Below are 17,209 nucleotides of genomic sequence, written 5' to 3'. Positions count from 1 at the left end.
TATCCATTTCTTCTTCTTGATTTCAACTATGATATCCTTAACCCCCGTTTGTTCCCTGACCCACTCTGCTCTCTTCCTGTCTCTTAAGGTTACACCTATCATTTTCCTTTCCATCGCTCGCTGCGTCGTCCTCAATTTAAGTTGAACCCTCTTTGTAAGTCTCCAGGTTTCTGCTCCGTAGGTAAGTACCGGTAAGATGCAGCTGTTATATACCTTCCTCTTGAGAGATAGTGGTAGACTACCATTCATGATTTGATAATGCTTGCCGAATGAGCCCCATCCCATCCTTATTCTTCTAGTTATTTCACTCTCATGGTTTGGCTCCGCGGTTACTACCTGTCCTAAGTAGACGTACTCCTTTACAACTTCCAGCGCCTCGCCACCTATCGCGAAGCGCTGTTCTCTGCCAAGATTGTTCCACATTACTTTAGTTTTATGCATATTAATTTTCAGACCTACTCTTCTACTTTCCGTATCCAGTTCAGTAATCATGAGCTGTAATTCGTCTCCCGCGTTACTCATCAATGCAATGTCATCAGCGAAGCGCAGGTTACTGAGATACTCTCCATTAACTCTTATCCCTAATTCTTCCCGCTATAAGAAGCATCTTACAGCGGACTTCAAACCTGTGGTGGTGGTGGTGGTGTGCGGCGTGACCACCCCTACTGCGCGTGTGCATACCCTCTCCACACACCTCCTATCCACTCCCCTCACCACTCCTCCTATGCACTTCCCCTGTCCCCTTCCCCCTCTCCACTCCCCCTCCCCATCTTCCCTTTCTCTCTCCCCTCCCCCTCTCCGCGCCCCCTATCCACTTCCCCTCTCCCTCTCCACTCTTCCTCTGAAACGCGGGCTGGACATGCCGAAATAGACCGATCCCACTGGCCAGTTTCACGACGCCACCGCTGCCGCGGTGCATCCTGGTACTTGTAGTCATCCGGCCGCTCCAGCCGCACTGAGTGTCTATGCGTCCCGTTTCCGAACGATTTTGCCATCGTGCGATGGGAGGATTCACCTGCTGCGTCCCTGGGTGCTACAACAACAGCACAAGGAATAAATCCTTCGGATTCTATGTGTTTCCTAAAGAGTGAAAGCTTCGAGAGACATGGATCCAACGGATTAACAGAGCCAGACAGAGCGGCAAGTTAGACAGCTTTTTTGCGACGTAGCGCCGTGTCTCTAGTAAATAGGTGTACCACGGTAGCTTCTTGTCTCGAATATAAAATCATGTAGCTGAATACTCCAAAGAACATTATCTTTGTTCGATTTGCCAACGAATGCCCCTCTCCGCAATAGGTGAGCCGCCGCTCGTACAGTGGGTGCACGTACACGTAGACGCCGGGCATTTTGTTGCTGCATTTTGTCCCTTTACAACGCAAGTTGCAAGCGTGCATGCATTAGTTGACGGTGATCTCACTGACCAGGAGTTGGTAATAGTACTACTGTGCACGGTCGTTCACTTTTAGCTTGAACACGCGAGCGCATGGCCGTGCTCTTCGAAGTGTCAGTCCGTCAGTTGCAGCCGCGCATCGAAGCGCAGTGGCGGACGACGAGAAGCACCTGATACAGGCCCTTTGCGCCGACGCCATTTTACCAACATGCGCGGCCGTGTCAGATGCACAGACACTTCGAAGAGCACAGCCACGCGCTCGCGTGATCAAACTACGAGTGAACGACTCTGTACATCAAGACGCTACTTTTTTTTATTCGAGGCAAAATGCTGGCGCGACTCTTGGCAACGGCTTAGCCGGAACTCGTTGGGCCAAACGTCGGATGAGCTTTCACGGATCATCCTCGAGACAGGCGTCGGCAAAGCCTCGCCCCTACTTTCCAGGAATAGTTATCGGCCTCATGCCCGCGGCCGATTTCGCTGCACCTGTGCAGCTCAGTGGCTGCAACAGCTGTAGATTTTATGCGTTTGTGGCGCTGTCGAATAAAGCCGAAAAAAAGAAAACTCACTTGCACCGTTCTGATGGAATGTCATGTAAGCTAATCAAGAGAAAGCGATACTGTTGTCTCACAATGGAAGTATACAGCCTGGAAAGTACAGGCTGTAAGTTGAAATGTGGAAGGTACACTATTGCCATCCTGGCCATGTTCAGTGTGTCATAGCATTAATGCTGGAACTCTCTCTACCTAGGTTCTCGAAGTTTACTCCAACCACAGGACACAGAGTTTGCAGTGCCCACTTCGAAGGAGGCAAAAAGACTTATATGAACCGTGTGCCCACAATATTCCCTTTAAGACAGCAAAAGGTGGAGAAGAGGCGACCGTTGAGAAGCTCGTGCACAGTGAACCAGCGGGGACTGCGGTGGTGCGGTTGGCGAGTTGACTACAACCAAGATGGCGGCAGTGCTACTTCCGGAAAATCGGCGCATGCGCAGATCGGTCGGTGGGATCGGTCTATTCTCTCCCGCGTAACGCCGCGATGAGCGCCAGCGCATGCGCGTCGCCTCTCCCCTCTCTCCTACGCTGGCCCCCTCTCGCGCACCTGTCGACCGCGTTCACCGCTCGCCCTGTGAGAATTAACGGCCAGGCTAGATGGAAGACAAGACGCGCGTAGCGTTCCTCTTCGCGTTCCACGACGCGAGGTCGGTAGCATGCCCAACGAACGCCAACGGAACGCGATCGTGCAAGTGCTCCGGCTTCGCATCGCCTCATGGTCCCCTTTAGCGGGAAATTGTGTAATTTTATTATTCCGTGTATTTTATCCTGCATTGTTGTTACCGGCCGTACTTATTTTAAAAGAAAACGTAAGGCCACTTGCCTCTTGGCTGATCATCCTTCGTAGTGGGTAAATACCACTGCTGGTAATGAACAACAAGAATAATGGCGAGGTCAGTGCTGTTAGCTTCTCTTTTATGCGCGAGTACCGACGCCTGGGTAGCCAGCATGTGGAAGGTTTACAACGGGTGAGTACGGGATCTGGCAAGTTGAAAATGCCTATGGCATTTCGCTGCTGAGCGCAGTTTCTATCACGGCCGCGGCGACCGCATTGCGACTGGGGGCCGACATGCAAGAAAAGAACGCTAGTGTACTTATATCTGGCACTATAGTATAGTTGCTAGGATGCCGAAAGTGACACCCAGTCCCCTATCGCTGTCAGTGCCACAATGTATTGAGTGCCGTGCTCGTCAATCAAGTTAATTTTTTTTAACCCGGGCTGCATGCCTGTGCACGTCGCACTGCGTTCAACGGTTTTAGTTTATTTGTCAGCCACCGACTATCTTTTTCTGTGCCTTCATGATCGTAGGCGACTCTGTATACATGTTTTGGCCGTGTTCAGTATCAAGTTTGAAGCCTAACAAACGCTGCTCTCATCGAAGTCGCAATGTTAAACTGCACACGTCTCTCCGGATATGTGTGAGAGAGCTCACCTTATTACAAACTGGCGTTGCTTATATCGTGTCGTTGATGAAATTATGTATCCCCAAAGACTATAGATGTCTGCAACGCGGCACTTCAAGAATGAATGTACGGTCAGAGCTTTCGCGCCCGTATTTCCTCGACGTGTCAAGATAGTTAGCATGGTGTACTCATGAATTCATCAGTTTTATCTGGGATCTAACACTATAGGTGTTCTGGTGCATCAACACATTCAGCTGATGCTGGAGCCCTCAGTGAGAAAGCAACCTCGCAGGACAGGGGCGTAGCCAAGGGGGGGGGGGGTTGGGGGGGTTCAAACCCCCCCGAAATTTTTCAGTTTTGCTTGCGTATATATACACGCGCACATACAAACGCACGCACGAACATACATAAAGTATGGTTGAACCCCCCCCCCCCCCCCCCGAAAAAAATTTCTGGCTACGCCCCTGTCGCAGGAGTTTGCGTGGTGATCGCTAGAAGCTGAGATGCCTGTTCGTAAAGCGCTGGCACCGACCGTCCACCTGTTTACTCACCCATTTGATTTGACGAGGGCTTACCGCAAGATGAATAATTAACCAGGGGATTAAGCATTTTGTGACTTTATCGGGATTTCATTTAGGGATTTCGGTAGTATCTATGTTAACACTGTAGTCACACATTGCAGTGTTTCGGCCTTGATACGCTGCTTCTCATTTGCCCGTGACGGTCTTTGTAAATAGATCGCACGAGCTACACGCGAGGCACTCGGGTTGGCGGACTACGCGAACGGCCGGACCTTGTGACGCTCATATTTAGCGCTCCCATGCACCAGTATTCAAACAAGAGCTGCAGTCACTTACCGCAATGTTTCAGCATTGACGCGTCCGTCTGCTCGTGGCGGTCTTTAAGAACAGCTTCACACAAGCGGCACGCCTAACACAGTTGCGCGCGATAGGCCAATGTCCTTGAATGACATTTTCTATATCATAGTGCTGCAAACTTTTCCGTAGCGAGAGCGAATCTCACGCCGACGGCCACCTTGGCGATGTGGGCGGACCGCTGTTCCTGACACCGCTCATCGACGCGGGCTTACTGGACAAGGCGCGACACCAGAGCCGCGTAGGCCGGCTACTGGACGACCCCAAGGCAGCCGAGCTGGTCCCCAGTTACGCGGGCTTCCTCACCGTCGACAAAGAGATGTCGAGTAACATCTTCTTCTGGTTCTTTCCTGCCAAGGTAAAGCGTACGCTGCCACCGCGCCTCGTGAGCTCATTCTCTGCTATTCATGATGTCGCTATTACCTGTGGCACAGATGTCAACGCACTTGTCTAGAACGCTGGAACGGCACGCTCCGGCACGTTCCAACACGCTCCGGCGCCGTGTATACCAATAACAAGTAGTTTGAGACAGCCCAGACTTGAGCATTCATCTTGAGCGGCCAGGCATGCTATAATTTCGGCTCTTTCAAATCAGGCGTAATCGGCAAACGTCGTCAGTGCATGCACTCCGGAGCTCGCCGTTCAAGTGTTAGACAAGTGTGTCGACCTCTGTACTTTATGACAGTCATTACCGCTTACGGGGTACCACACACAGCCAGAAGTAGGCAAAATTGGACAAGGCCTTGCCGCTTCTCTCGACTGCAAAATGAGGAAAAAAAATAAAGGAAGACTGGCGTCCAATCCTTCCGATGGCACTTTGTTTACGGGGACATCAGATGCGGTCGTTGTCAGGACTAGGCGTATGCATACGTCGGAGGTGATGCTATTATTTCTTAGATGTGCTTCGTGTTTTATCCAAACATGCACATTTTCTTAAAGGCATCATGACTTCCTGAAGCATAATTTCGCGGCACATCAGGGTTTCGTGAAGGAGTAGTAGTAACAGCGACGATGTTGAGGTGAAGAAAACTAGCTATGCAATCGCCAGAAACCGCACGGTAAGTTATGAAGGTCGCACTAGTTATTTAATTTTAAGCGCAACGTTTATTTGACGGGCACGCGAGTGATTTTGCATCCCGTCCCGCCTGAATAGAACGGCAGCTCCTAGGAACCGACCTCGTGGCTTCGCGCGGAGTAGCGCAAAGCCAGTACCCAAGCCTACTATACCGCTGTAACTCAGTTTATCGCTCAAAGAAGCGAATGGTTGCCAGTAACGCTCATAACTCATCGCTGCCTTTAGCTGTGCTTATGAATTGAGTTTGTCTGCAGGAGAAGCCGGACGACGCCCCCGTGATTCTGTGGCTTCAGGGAGGGCCAGGTGGTTCATCTCTGTTCGGCCTATTCCTTGAGCACGGGCCGTACCGTGTTGTCGAGGATGATACCGTTAGGCTGCGAAACACCACGTGGGCGCGACGCTACTCGATGCTGTACGTGGACAGCCCGGTGGGCGCCGGTTTCAGTTTCACTTGGAGCGAGCGTGGCTACGCCCGGAACCAGCGGCACGTGGCACGCGATTTGCACGAGGCCCTCCAACAATTCTTCACGCTTTTTCCTCGGTTCGCCAAGAACGATTTTTACGTCGTGGGGGAGTCGTACGCAGGTACTGTTACGGTGCCACCGTATGGATGGTTTACGATGTATACACAGCACATATAAAGTTGGATTCGGTTCATGCTTATGAAGCGCGAAAAACACAAGGTGTGAGTGCACACCCTGCTTAGATAACAACGTCACTCTTTTCAAACATAATAACCAAGCATCTAGGGAAATCGTTGAAGCTGTTTTTCATTTCACATCACAAAGATGAGTGTGTAAGTCATTCTTCCATTGCCATATTAGACAAAGAGACGTCACTACTGTCCGCATTTTCGGGACTGTTACTTCATTTCATGTGTTTTGCAATGTGCGCTGATGTTCTACAAGAAACGCCTTGCGCACATCTGTTTAACAAGTCTCAGGTTTGCGATAATAAAACCAGTTGTTAGAAAGCGCTTGTCCTGTGTGTATCTCTGCTTCGTCCCCATGCTTTTCGCGCTTCATTTCGTGGCGGCCATATTTGGGTACTTCGAGAAGCTGCGCAATCAACAAACGTGGCAACATGGCACACGCTTCTTGCGCGGAGAAAGAAGTTGATAACAATGATAGTCTGGCGAAACGGCCACCTTCGAGCACGTGCGATGATATCGTGTCTTGACGTCACCGTGGCCGCAATTTTTGGGCAGTAGCCCGATGAGAAGCTGCGTCCATTACTTCACGAGCAATCTGTCCCAGGTAAAAGCACGCGATAAAAAGCTTCGCCGTGGATTCGGCATCCATGACTCACTCTGTGTCTGAAATAAATTAATCAATCAACAATCAATCTTGTCTTTCTTATCAATTCCAACTTCGTCTTCCTTTCTACCGCAGTCAGGCTTTCAAAATTACTCTCCGCGTAACTGCTTTTGACGCGTAGTCTCAAGATGAGTCTCCCACTCATTTTTCAACTAAAATTACGTCTGTTACCTTAAAGTATGTGACTCTTCGACGTCTGAGCGATGTACTTCGTCAAAATTTCTATTTTATTGTTCACGGTACCTTCTTCGTGCGATACATTTTTCTTTGTCGAAAATCTCGTGTTTTCCCCCTAAGATCCCTAACGCACTGTCTGTTACATCAATAGATGCTGATGTCTCTTCTTTAGTGCATAGTTTCAGAGTTGTAAACAATGCGCTTCAGTTGGTTTAATCTTGTAAATGTTAGTTCTCACATTGTGAAAAATTCAAGTCCCTTGATACTAACGCTGTTTTCAACAATCGGTGGGATTGAGCTTTCTTTCTTACAGGCAATATTAGAAGAGGTTTAATTTCATCTATATCTCAATAGGAAAACGGCAATTGGCTCCCGAGCTAACGCCTCAAGACAAGAAAATGAATCGCTGTGTAGGTCATACGTACTTAGCGCAAACTGCACAGCTCCGAATTCGCTGTTATGAGTATGAATGGCTTGAGTGGCATTCCTCGTGGTCTATCTAGACCAGCCGGTTGGCGTCAAGGTGGGTCATTTCGCAGTCATTTCCGTGTTAACGTATCACAACCTCCCGATCACAGCACAACGAATACTATTTAAAGTGCACAAACGAAGCCGGACAACAGTTCAAGCAGTGTAAGGGGTATTGACTCAGCCTGATTACATAGCTAACTTATTGCTAATGCGATCACTGTCAGCCTAGTTGACGTACGACCGATACTCAGGCCGTTCTCTCATTGCAGGCAAATACGCCACAGCCGTCGCTCACCTCATCACCACGACCCTCTACTCACGAGTGCACATCAAGCTGCGTGGGATCGCCGTCGGTAATGCCTGGCTAGACCCGGAGACGACACTGGGATACGCGCAGTTCCTGTACCACATCGGTCTGGTGGACCGAAGGCAGGCGGACCACATCCAGCGGGGAACTGAGAGGGCGGTAGCACTCGCCAGACACGGCCGTTTCGCGGACGCCTTCAAGGTGATGGACCACCTGCTGGAAGGCTTCGAGGCGTCCATGTCCTACTTCAAGAACGTCAGCGGCATCTTCACGCCCTACAACTTCTTGCAGACCGACGAGCGGATGCGCCGAGACTTAGAACTGTACAGGTATGGTCAGAGCCGACACGGCGTCTGTAAGTGGTATTGACAACAATTATAGACAACCTCGCTTCTTGGTTTGGATTGCCAGCTGCTGGCAGTGGCTTTGATGTATTTGAGACGTTGCGGAATCATCACGAGAGAGGCAAGAATTAATGATATGCGTATTTCTTGGCCTTTGCACCACAGAACACGTGTGGCTTGACACACCATGCCTCAAGAAAATGCTGCTGTGCTATACAATCTCACATGAAGAGAGCTTATAAATTTTAATAGCCAAAAACATTAATAAACATTTGATTAGACTTGTACACAAATTCTTGCAGAAGGATTGCAGGGCTTATAGGAACAATCGTGCGTCACTTTCCTGTACTTGATGTTTTACGGGTCACCTCGTAATTATACAGGTGTGAGGACGTAGACATCGGTTTCCTTGCACTCTGGGTATATAGAGCGGGAATAAAGTGCGAATAATTAAACGCGTTCTCCTGACTTTTCCGACGCATGAACCATAATTTTCAACGCGTATTAAAGGGCTGGAAAGGGGGCTGGTCAGATAAGTTCAAACAATGGAAGGTCCCAACTCGTTCGATGACGTTTCGGCCACAATACTTGTCATCGGGCTCTAACCACAATAGTATATTGGGATTTAACGTCCTGGAACTACCCAGTGGGTTGCGAAGGACATTGTAATAGATGACACTTGACTAATCTAGGTCAATCTGGTGTTCTTCAACGTGCGCCCAAAACACGGCACTGGAACGTTCTTGCGTTGTGCCCTCATCGTAACGTGGCCACTGCCGCATGAGAATTGGACCTGCGACTTCGTACGGCTGAACCAACGTAATGCGCGTGTCCTGACGAAGCCACTTCCCTCTATCCAAATGTTCGCTTCAGATCACGGTTTCACCGGCCGTGCTGGCGCATTGGATGTTCTGCTGCTTTGCACGATTTCGCGGCTTCGATTCGCAGCCGCATCGACAGATTGTCGATGGGTGCGATATGCAAGAACGCTGTGTACCTATTTTGGAATAGCTAGGCGTGCTTTAGGAATTAAGATCTATCTATCTATCTATCTATCTATCTATCTATCTATCTATCTATCTATCTATCTATCTATCTATCTATCTATCTATCTATCTATCTATCTATCTATCTATCTATCTATCTATCTATCTATCTATCTATCTATCTATCTATCTATCTATCTATCTATCTATCTATCTATCTATCTATCTATCTATCTATCTATCTATCTATCTATCTATCTATCTATCTATCTATCTATCTATCTATCTATCTATCTATCTATCTATCTATCTGTGGCTTTGCTTGTTCGTGCACTGTTGATGTCTTCTAATCGCCAACTTTCTATGCCACATTTGTTAGAAAGGTGAAAAAAATGGTTGATCCCTCCGTCATAGGAATCGGAATAACACCAAAGTAAAGCGTGCCCTCACAGAAGTAACTGAATGTTTACTGTACGTTGACATAAGAGAGTTTGCACAATGTATAATGATGTCTGGCAGCTATAGCACCGTTTAAGTGGATGTGCCCACTTTTATGATTGGTCGTACATCTCCATCCCGACGACTAACGTCCATGTTAAATGATTAAACAAACCCTTGTGGTAGCTGTAGTAGTTAACGGTGAAAGCTTAATCAGAGAACGAGGTGTGATAGCCAGAAGAGCGTCGCATATTGGACGCAGAACTTGGTCGCCATCCCGCGGTCTGTTAAAATGTGATTGAACACCACGGCTGGAATAGAGGGAAACGCAAAGCGCGACGTGCCGTCCCGGTAGCCCGGCCGTGATTTTTCTCGGGGCGAGCGCGTGAGCGGGGAACGCGGTGTTACAGCCAGGTGAGGCAGGCGCGCGTCGCAGAGGTATTTTTGGTTTGGATTGGCGTGATGCGTGGCTTGATGCGTGGATTGGCGTGATGAGTGGGCTAGGGTGCAGCAGCAACAGCACGATGCTTAATCGTTGCTTGCTTTTCATGCAGTGCCTCGCTGGTCTTGCTGATCACAACTTCCGGGACGTCATGAGCTCTGACACCGGTTCGCATGGCTCTGCCCAGTCATTTCTGGCTGGGCACGTGGATGTCACCGAGTGTTTGCCGTGGGACTGCCATATCAGTCCGTTATGGGACGGCGCCGGCGCATCAGCCTTCATGTTGCCGCAAGTCAACGATCGTGACCACCCTCTACTTGACCAGCCATTCATCGACAACTGCGGGACCGTGACGTCATTCACCCGAAGAAGTATAAAGCCACTGCCCGAGGATCGTCTCTTCAGTGGGCTAGGGTGCAGCAGCAACAGCACGATGCTTAATCGTTGCTTGCTTTTCATGCAGTGCCTCGCTGGTCTTGCTGATCACAACTTCCGGGACGTCATGAGCTCTGACACCGGTTCGCATGGCTCTGCCCAGTCATTTCTGGCTGGGCACGTGGATGTCACCGAGTGTTTGCCGTGGGACTGCCATATCAGTCCGTTATGGGACGGCGCCGGCGCATCAGCCTTCATGTTGCCGCAAGTCAACGATCGTGACCACCCTCTACTTGACCAGCCATTCATCGACAACTGCGGGACCGTGACGTCATTCACCCGAAGAAGTATAAAGCCACTGCCCGAGGATCGTCTCTTCAGTGGGCTAGGGTGCAGCAGCAACAGCACGATGCTTAATCGTTGCTTGCTTTTCATGCAGTGCCTCGCTGGTCTTGCTGATCACAACTTCCGGGACGTCATGAGCTCTGACACCGGTTCGCATGGCTCTGCCCAGTCATTTCTGGCTGGGCACGTGGATGTCACCGAGTGTTTGCCGTGGGACTGCCATATCAGTCCGTTATGGGACGGCGCCGGCGCATCAGCCTTCATGTTGCCGCAAGTCAACGATCGTGACCACCCTCTACTTGACCAGCCATTCATCGACAACTGCGGGACCGTGACGTCATTCACCCGAAGAAGTATAAAGCCACTGCCCGAGGATCGTCTCTTCAGTGGGCTAGGGTGCAGCAGCAACAGCACGATGCTTAATCGTTGCTTGCTTTTCATGCAGGTATGTTACCTTCCCAATGCTGAATGCATTCGATCCGATGATCGCTTTCTGCTGCTGTTTCCTTGCCCACGTAGACTTGTATTTTTATGCTTCCACGTGTTATATTGCAAAAGTCGTCTCGTTCTAAGCGGTGATGTGGAACTAAATCCGGGGCCTCTGAATAAGTCGGTGAATACCAGTAAAGGCAATACTTCTGGTAATAGACCTGTAACCCGAAATGCAGCTGGTTCCAATGCTCTCGACGAGGTTACTCATGCACCGTCTACTTCCGTTCCTATTGACACTGGCTCTCCATCTATCTCTGAAATGTTTTCTAAACTTTTGGAGGGGCAAACTAAGCTAGCTCATGATATTGCCGACATCAAATCATTTCAACAGACGATTGCCTGCCGTTTTGATGATTTAGAATCACGTGTTAATGCATTAGAACAGGCTCCGAAATCTAATGAGCGTAATTCTGTGAGTGACTTACGTGCTGAAATCAATTGCTTAACCTCTAAGATTAACGAATTGGTCTTAAAGAACGATGACTTAGAAAATCGTTCAAGGCGAAATAACCTGATAATACACGGTATTTCAGAAGATCCGAATGAAAACGCTAGCACGCTGTTGTGCAGCGTTACTTCTGTGTTCACAAACAGCCTGAAAATTACCTGCCCTCAAATCGAGCGCGTGCACAGGCTTGGTAAATCACGTACTGGCTACACACGACCCATTATTCTGAAGCTTTCAAACTTCGGGGAAAAATCCGTTGTTCTAAAAAATGCATCTAAACTCAAGGGCTCAAACGTGTTTATTACAGAAGATTTTTCTTCACGGATTAGACATATTCGGAAAAGAATTTGGGAGGCGTCACTTCCTTTTCGCAACGATGGCTCTGTGGTGAAGTTAAAATACGATCACGCGTTCATTGACAAGGTTCGTTACAACTGGGACGACGCCTCAAACACACTAGTGCAAGTCTCAGATCAACCCCGTGGCCCCCGTTCTTCTGTCCCCACATCCTCAAATCCCTCTTCATCCACTCTCTGACCTCATTATAACCGTCAGGAACACCTTGTAGTTCTAAACGTTAATGCTCGTAGCATAGTTAAGAAACTTCCAGACCTATTGTCCCTTGTTGCAACTTATTCCCCTCATGTTGTTGGCATCACTGAGTCTTGGCTGCATAGCAACGTTTACGATTCTGAGTTTACTCCGCCCGGTTTTATTGCCATACGTAATGACAGGGCACATGGCATTGGCGGTGGCGTCGCTCTGCTTATCCGCTCAGATATCCGCTTCTCGGTGTTGCCATCACCTCCGGAGACTGAATCCCTGTGGTGTAAGATTTATCTAAATAAGCAATGTATTGTAGTTAGTGTTATATATCGCCCACCTGGATCCTCCCTTGATGTTCTTCATGCTCTTTCCAATTTCATGTGCGATGTTAATATAGCTTCATCAAAATTGATCTGTATGGGTGATTTTAATGCTCCTGACATCGATTGGCCTTCCCTGACTGTAATGGGTCGCGATGCTGCTATCTGTCATGAATTAATAAATATTTCTTTGTCTTTCGGGCTTACTCAAGTTGTTTCATGTGCGACTAGGTTAAATGCTATTCTAGACTTAGTTTTTCTAAGTACAGATTTAGCTGATAACTTTTCTTGCGAGGTAATTGACGGATTATCAGACCATAAAGGTGTCTTGTTATCACTTTGTTGTGCCACATCCAAATCACCCTATACATTTACTAGTTTCCCTGATTTCACTCGTGCGGATGACAATTCCATTACTGATATTCTAGCTGATCATTTTGATACGTTTTGTGCACTTTCTGACAGGCAGGATATAAATTACCTCGTTAATTACTTTGAGGATCTTGTTAAGTCATGTGTCCGGAGATTTGTGCCACTTAAGACAAAGAAAAGCAATATTAATCTTCCTTGGATCAATCGTGACATTTTGCATTTATCTCGCCGTGTCCGTCGACTTAGGCGGTCCAGAAGAACTAACGATCCCGTTAACCTAGACAGATTTCAGAGGGCGAAAAGTGAACTTAACTCCAAGATAAAAACGGCGAAAGATTTCTTTTTTCGCGTTCAGTTGCCGGGTATGTTAAGCACGAACCCACGCAAATTTTGGTGTTCGATTTTGCCTCATGATGCCTCACCTTCTTCTTTCAGAATTGATAATGACGTTATTAGTGACCCGCAAGCAATATCGAATGCTTTTAATAACTATTTCCAGTCTGTGTTCGTTTCTGACAACAACTCCATTCCTTCTCTGACAGGCATAGCTCGTTCTGAGCCAATCAGTGATATTGAGACAACGAGTGAGGGCATTCTGAACCTTATCTTAAAATTAGATGTAAAAAAATGCACTGGCCCTGACGGGATACACAATGCATTCTTAGTTCGCTACTCCCTATGGTCATCCAGATATCTGACGGTCATATTCAATAAGTCTTTATCTTCTGGCACTGTTCCATCCTCATGGAAGATAGCAAAGGTACTCCCTCTTTACAAATCTGGCGATAAGCAGTCCCTATTGAATTATAGACCGATATCATTGACTTCTCAATCATGCAAGATGTTAGAACATATCATTCATAAACATATTATGCTCTTCTTGGAATCGCACCAACTACTATCTAACAGGCAGCATGGGTTTAGGCGTGGTTTCAGTACCACAACACAATTAGTCGAATTCACGCATGATATTTTTCTGAACCTTGATCTTGGCAACCAGGTTGACGCTATATTTATTGACTTCTCAAAGGCTTTCGATACAGTACTGCATTCTAAACTCCTTGCTAAACTCGATGTCATACTAAACAATCCTCATTTGGTTAGCTGGATATCTAGCTTTTTGTCTTCCCGCTCTCAGTTCGTTTCTTACAGGTCATCCAACTCTACTGCCATTGATGTAACGTCTGGAGTGCCCCAAGGGTCTGTTCTTGGGCCTCTGCTTTTCTTACTTTACTTAAATGATTTGCCTGTTTGCACCTCCTCTTCCATTCGTTTTTATGCCGATGATTGCGTCTTATACGAGGTCATTAAAACACACGCTGACCATTGCCGCTTGCAGGAGTCTTTTGCTAGTTTTTGTAATTGGTGCAGGACCTGGCAAATGAACATTAACTTTAAAAAAACCGTATTTATGTCCTTTTGCAATAAATCTCCGTCTGCTTTTGATTACTCTTTCGATAACCGTGCAGTAAATAGGGTTTTCGAGTATAAGTATCTAGGGGTCATTTTTACTCATAATATGACATGGTCCAAGCACATTGACTATGTATGTAACAAAGCATTAAAAAAACTAGGCTATCTACGTCGCACTCTATCTAAATCCCCGAAGGAAACTAAGCTTCTCTTATTTAAATCACTCATTCGTCCAATACTAGACTATGCATCTGTCGTTTGGAACCCGTACAAGCAGTGCGAGATTAATAGGATAGAAGCAATTCAGAAAAAAGCGGTAAGATTCATATGTCATCGCTATGACCGTGACTTTTCACCCTCTACTCTTTCTTCACTGAACTTAACTTCGCTCTCTTCGCGTCGCCGTATAGAGTCATTAAAATTCTTGCATAGCATCGTGACGTCTTCAGTTAAACTATCAAATGAAAAGGACTACATAAACTTTGCACCTCAGTCAACGACAAGAAGCTATCACAGCTTAAACTTAACGCCTTACTTTGCTCGAACTAACATGTTCAAGTTCAGTTTTTTTCCCCGTTCTATTGAAGACTGGAATTCATTACCTGGTTGTATTCGTTCACGCCCATCGCCCAATTTTGTAGCCGACATCCATGACATGCGTCTGTAATATACCCTCGTCTATTTGCTGTTGGTGTGATCTCTTGAGTAGCATTGTTTCTTTAATCTATTTTCAATCATGTTCATCACATGTTTGTGCACTTTTGACCTTGTATAATCACACATCTGTATTAGTTTGCCTGTTTACATAATTTTCATTGATGTTTGTTAAAATTCCGCGTATCTTTGTATACCCACTCCTGCCATAGCGCACTTAGCGCTGCAGTATGTGTAAATAAATAAATAAATAAAGATGCTATGAGCGAGGCCGACGCTTTTACGACGCTTGCGCTAAGGTCGCCGCCTCGCGGTGTGTTAAGGCATTGGCAATATTGAACTTCTAGTGAAAACGCGCCGAATGGAACGGACGTGTAACGCGTTGCAGGTGCTATTCGCGGAGGCTACAGTAATGACGAATTATTTTATTTACCGCTCCCAGAGGGCAACACAACCCCGCCGACCTGGAGAGTGGTAGATATAAAAGGCGCGTTTGTAAAGCCGCTAGAGTCTGTGACCGTGGCGCAGTCAATAAAGAAAAAAAAAAGTGACCGTGGCCCAGTTGATAGCGTGCCCGGCATGTGTTGTTGCGGACCCAGCGGTCGTGGGTTCGACGCCCGTTGACGGAACTTTTTTTCTTTGCCATCTGATCATGTAAATTTTTTCGACGTCATTTCTGTGACGGAAATACGTCACTGAAGCCTTGGTGGACCCCGGCATAAAACACTTTCGTGTTAAAAAGGGCAATTAAGCTTATTCCCCAACTCATTTTCCTGTGGCGCCGAGCCGTGCTTTCTAGCTTATGAGCTGCCGAACACATCACCACCTTTCCTTTCCCAACATTGACTGCTTCCACTGGGCGCAGGTCTTTCGTGAGAACGCACGACTTCCGGAGAGCCGTGCACGTCGGCAATGTGGCTTTCAACAGCGGCCGCGAAGCGGCGTCGAATCTCCTGGCCGACGTGATGCGGTCCGTAAAGCCGTCGTTCCTCTCGCTTCTCGAGAGGGACTACAAGGTGCTCGTCTACAGCGGCCAGCTGGATGCGGTCGTGCCGCACACGCTCGCGGTCGACTTCCTCAGCGGCCTGCAGTGGTCGGGAACCGAGTCCTTCGACGCGGCCCGACGCAAGGTGTGGAGGCTGCCGACGCGTGGCTCTGGCGTCGCCGGATACGTCAAGAGAGCCGGCAACCTGCTCCAAGTGATGGTCAGGGACGCGGGACATTTCGTGCCGTACGACCAACCGGAAGCGGCGTTGGACATGATGTCGAGGTTCATAGACGGCACTTCCTTCGAAGAGTACGCGGCCGCCTCTGGGAAGGGACGCACGCGATTGGACGATCGTTGAGCATGTTTGTGCCCGATTTCTTCTCGCTCTACTGATACAGCCAGAACAGATTTCAAACTGGTAGATGTGAAATTTAAGGACTGCGTTTCTTGGGAAAGCCGAATCGCTGGTGATTAATGACTGATAAACAATTTATTGATTTTTCAATAACTTATTTCTTAGTGCACGTAGAATTACGCGCCACGATAGTTGTAAATTAGTTTTTCGAATTATTCTCTAGTAGAAGTTGTGGAAATGACATGAAAAGGAAAAGTAAGAACTCACTTCTTGCCTACGAACTTTTATATTTCTATTCTCGTATCGACATATACTGTCATTATATGATGCTCGATAATTCTTGGTCTTCCGCAAACAAGGGCTATCAATATGCTAAATTTTTTGCGTGTGGCACTACCATATCTGCAGCGAGCGAGCCACCACTGACAACTCTGCGGGTACTTGACAAGCATGATGGGACCTACGTTCACAGAACGCTTGCAGGGGAACAGAAAAAAGTCAGCATCGTGCAATAGAAAAGCGAAAGAAGCTCACTCAGTAATGATAAAGGCACGTGCTTACAAATTTCTAGTAATTGTGTGTGTCATACAACTGGCGATTATGAAAGAATGCCGCCTGCTGAAGGGTAAACACTGACACAGCTAATGGTGAAAAATCACGAGTAGGCCACAAAAGAATGCGCATTGTTCTGCAGGAAGAGTTTGAAGCTTTGTTCCTGCGCCGTCAATGAAGCGCTTCTTTAAGACCTCATTTTAGATACTGTGCGTAATATGAGGTCGTATGAGGAGTCTTGGTTGGGAAGACGTTTATTTGTCCCGAGGAACCGGCAGCGACGGGATAGGGTGAACCCACAATGATGATGATGATGACACACTACAACGATGACGATCCATAATTGAACGCATTGTGATGATGATAATATACTGATGAAGAAGGTGTATATAATAAATGCGCATAATACGTTTTAGTTTAGCAGTGACGCTTTCTTTCCTGTGCCTCAGCATGTGTAGCTGAATGCATTAGAAGAATAACGCGTGGTGTATTGCAAAAAAAATTTGCTGTGGTACTTGAACTGGACTCTCCGATATGTGTACCGCATTTTCTCATTCGCATCTCGTTGAT

The 17,209-nt window shown here is 47.5% G+C and overlaps 1 protein-coding gene across 1 annotated transcript in view; it reads left to right on the top strand.

Moving 5' to 3' along the window:
* Positions 1-16,186, top strand: part of LOC119385815 (probable serine carboxypeptidase CPVL) — a 43,882-nt gene extending 27,696 nt beyond the window's left edge. Inside the window, exons 3-6 of the mRNA XM_037653194.1 lie at positions 4,356-4,581; positions 5,553-5,883; positions 7,532-7,898; positions 15,610-16,186. Coding sequence (XP_037509122.1) covers positions 4,356-4,581; positions 5,553-5,883; positions 7,532-7,898; positions 15,610-16,090 — 1,405 coding nt within the window. The 3' untranslated portion in view covers positions 16,091-16,186. The remainder of the gene's footprint in view (positions 1-4,355; positions 4,582-5,552; positions 5,884-7,531; positions 7,899-15,609) is intronic.
* Positions 16,187-17,209: the final 1,023 nt, after the last annotated feature.

Source organism: Rhipicephalus sanguineus, chromosome 3, assembly GCF_013339695.2.
Source record: "Rhipicephalus sanguineus isolate Rsan-2018 chromosome 3, BIME_Rsan_1.4, whole genome shotgun sequence".
In the NCBI taxonomy this organism is placed as follows: Eukaryota; Metazoa; Arthropoda; class Arachnida; order Ixodida; family Ixodidae; genus Rhipicephalus; species Rhipicephalus sanguineus.
This window is presented reverse-complemented; position numbering and strand designations above follow the sequence as displayed.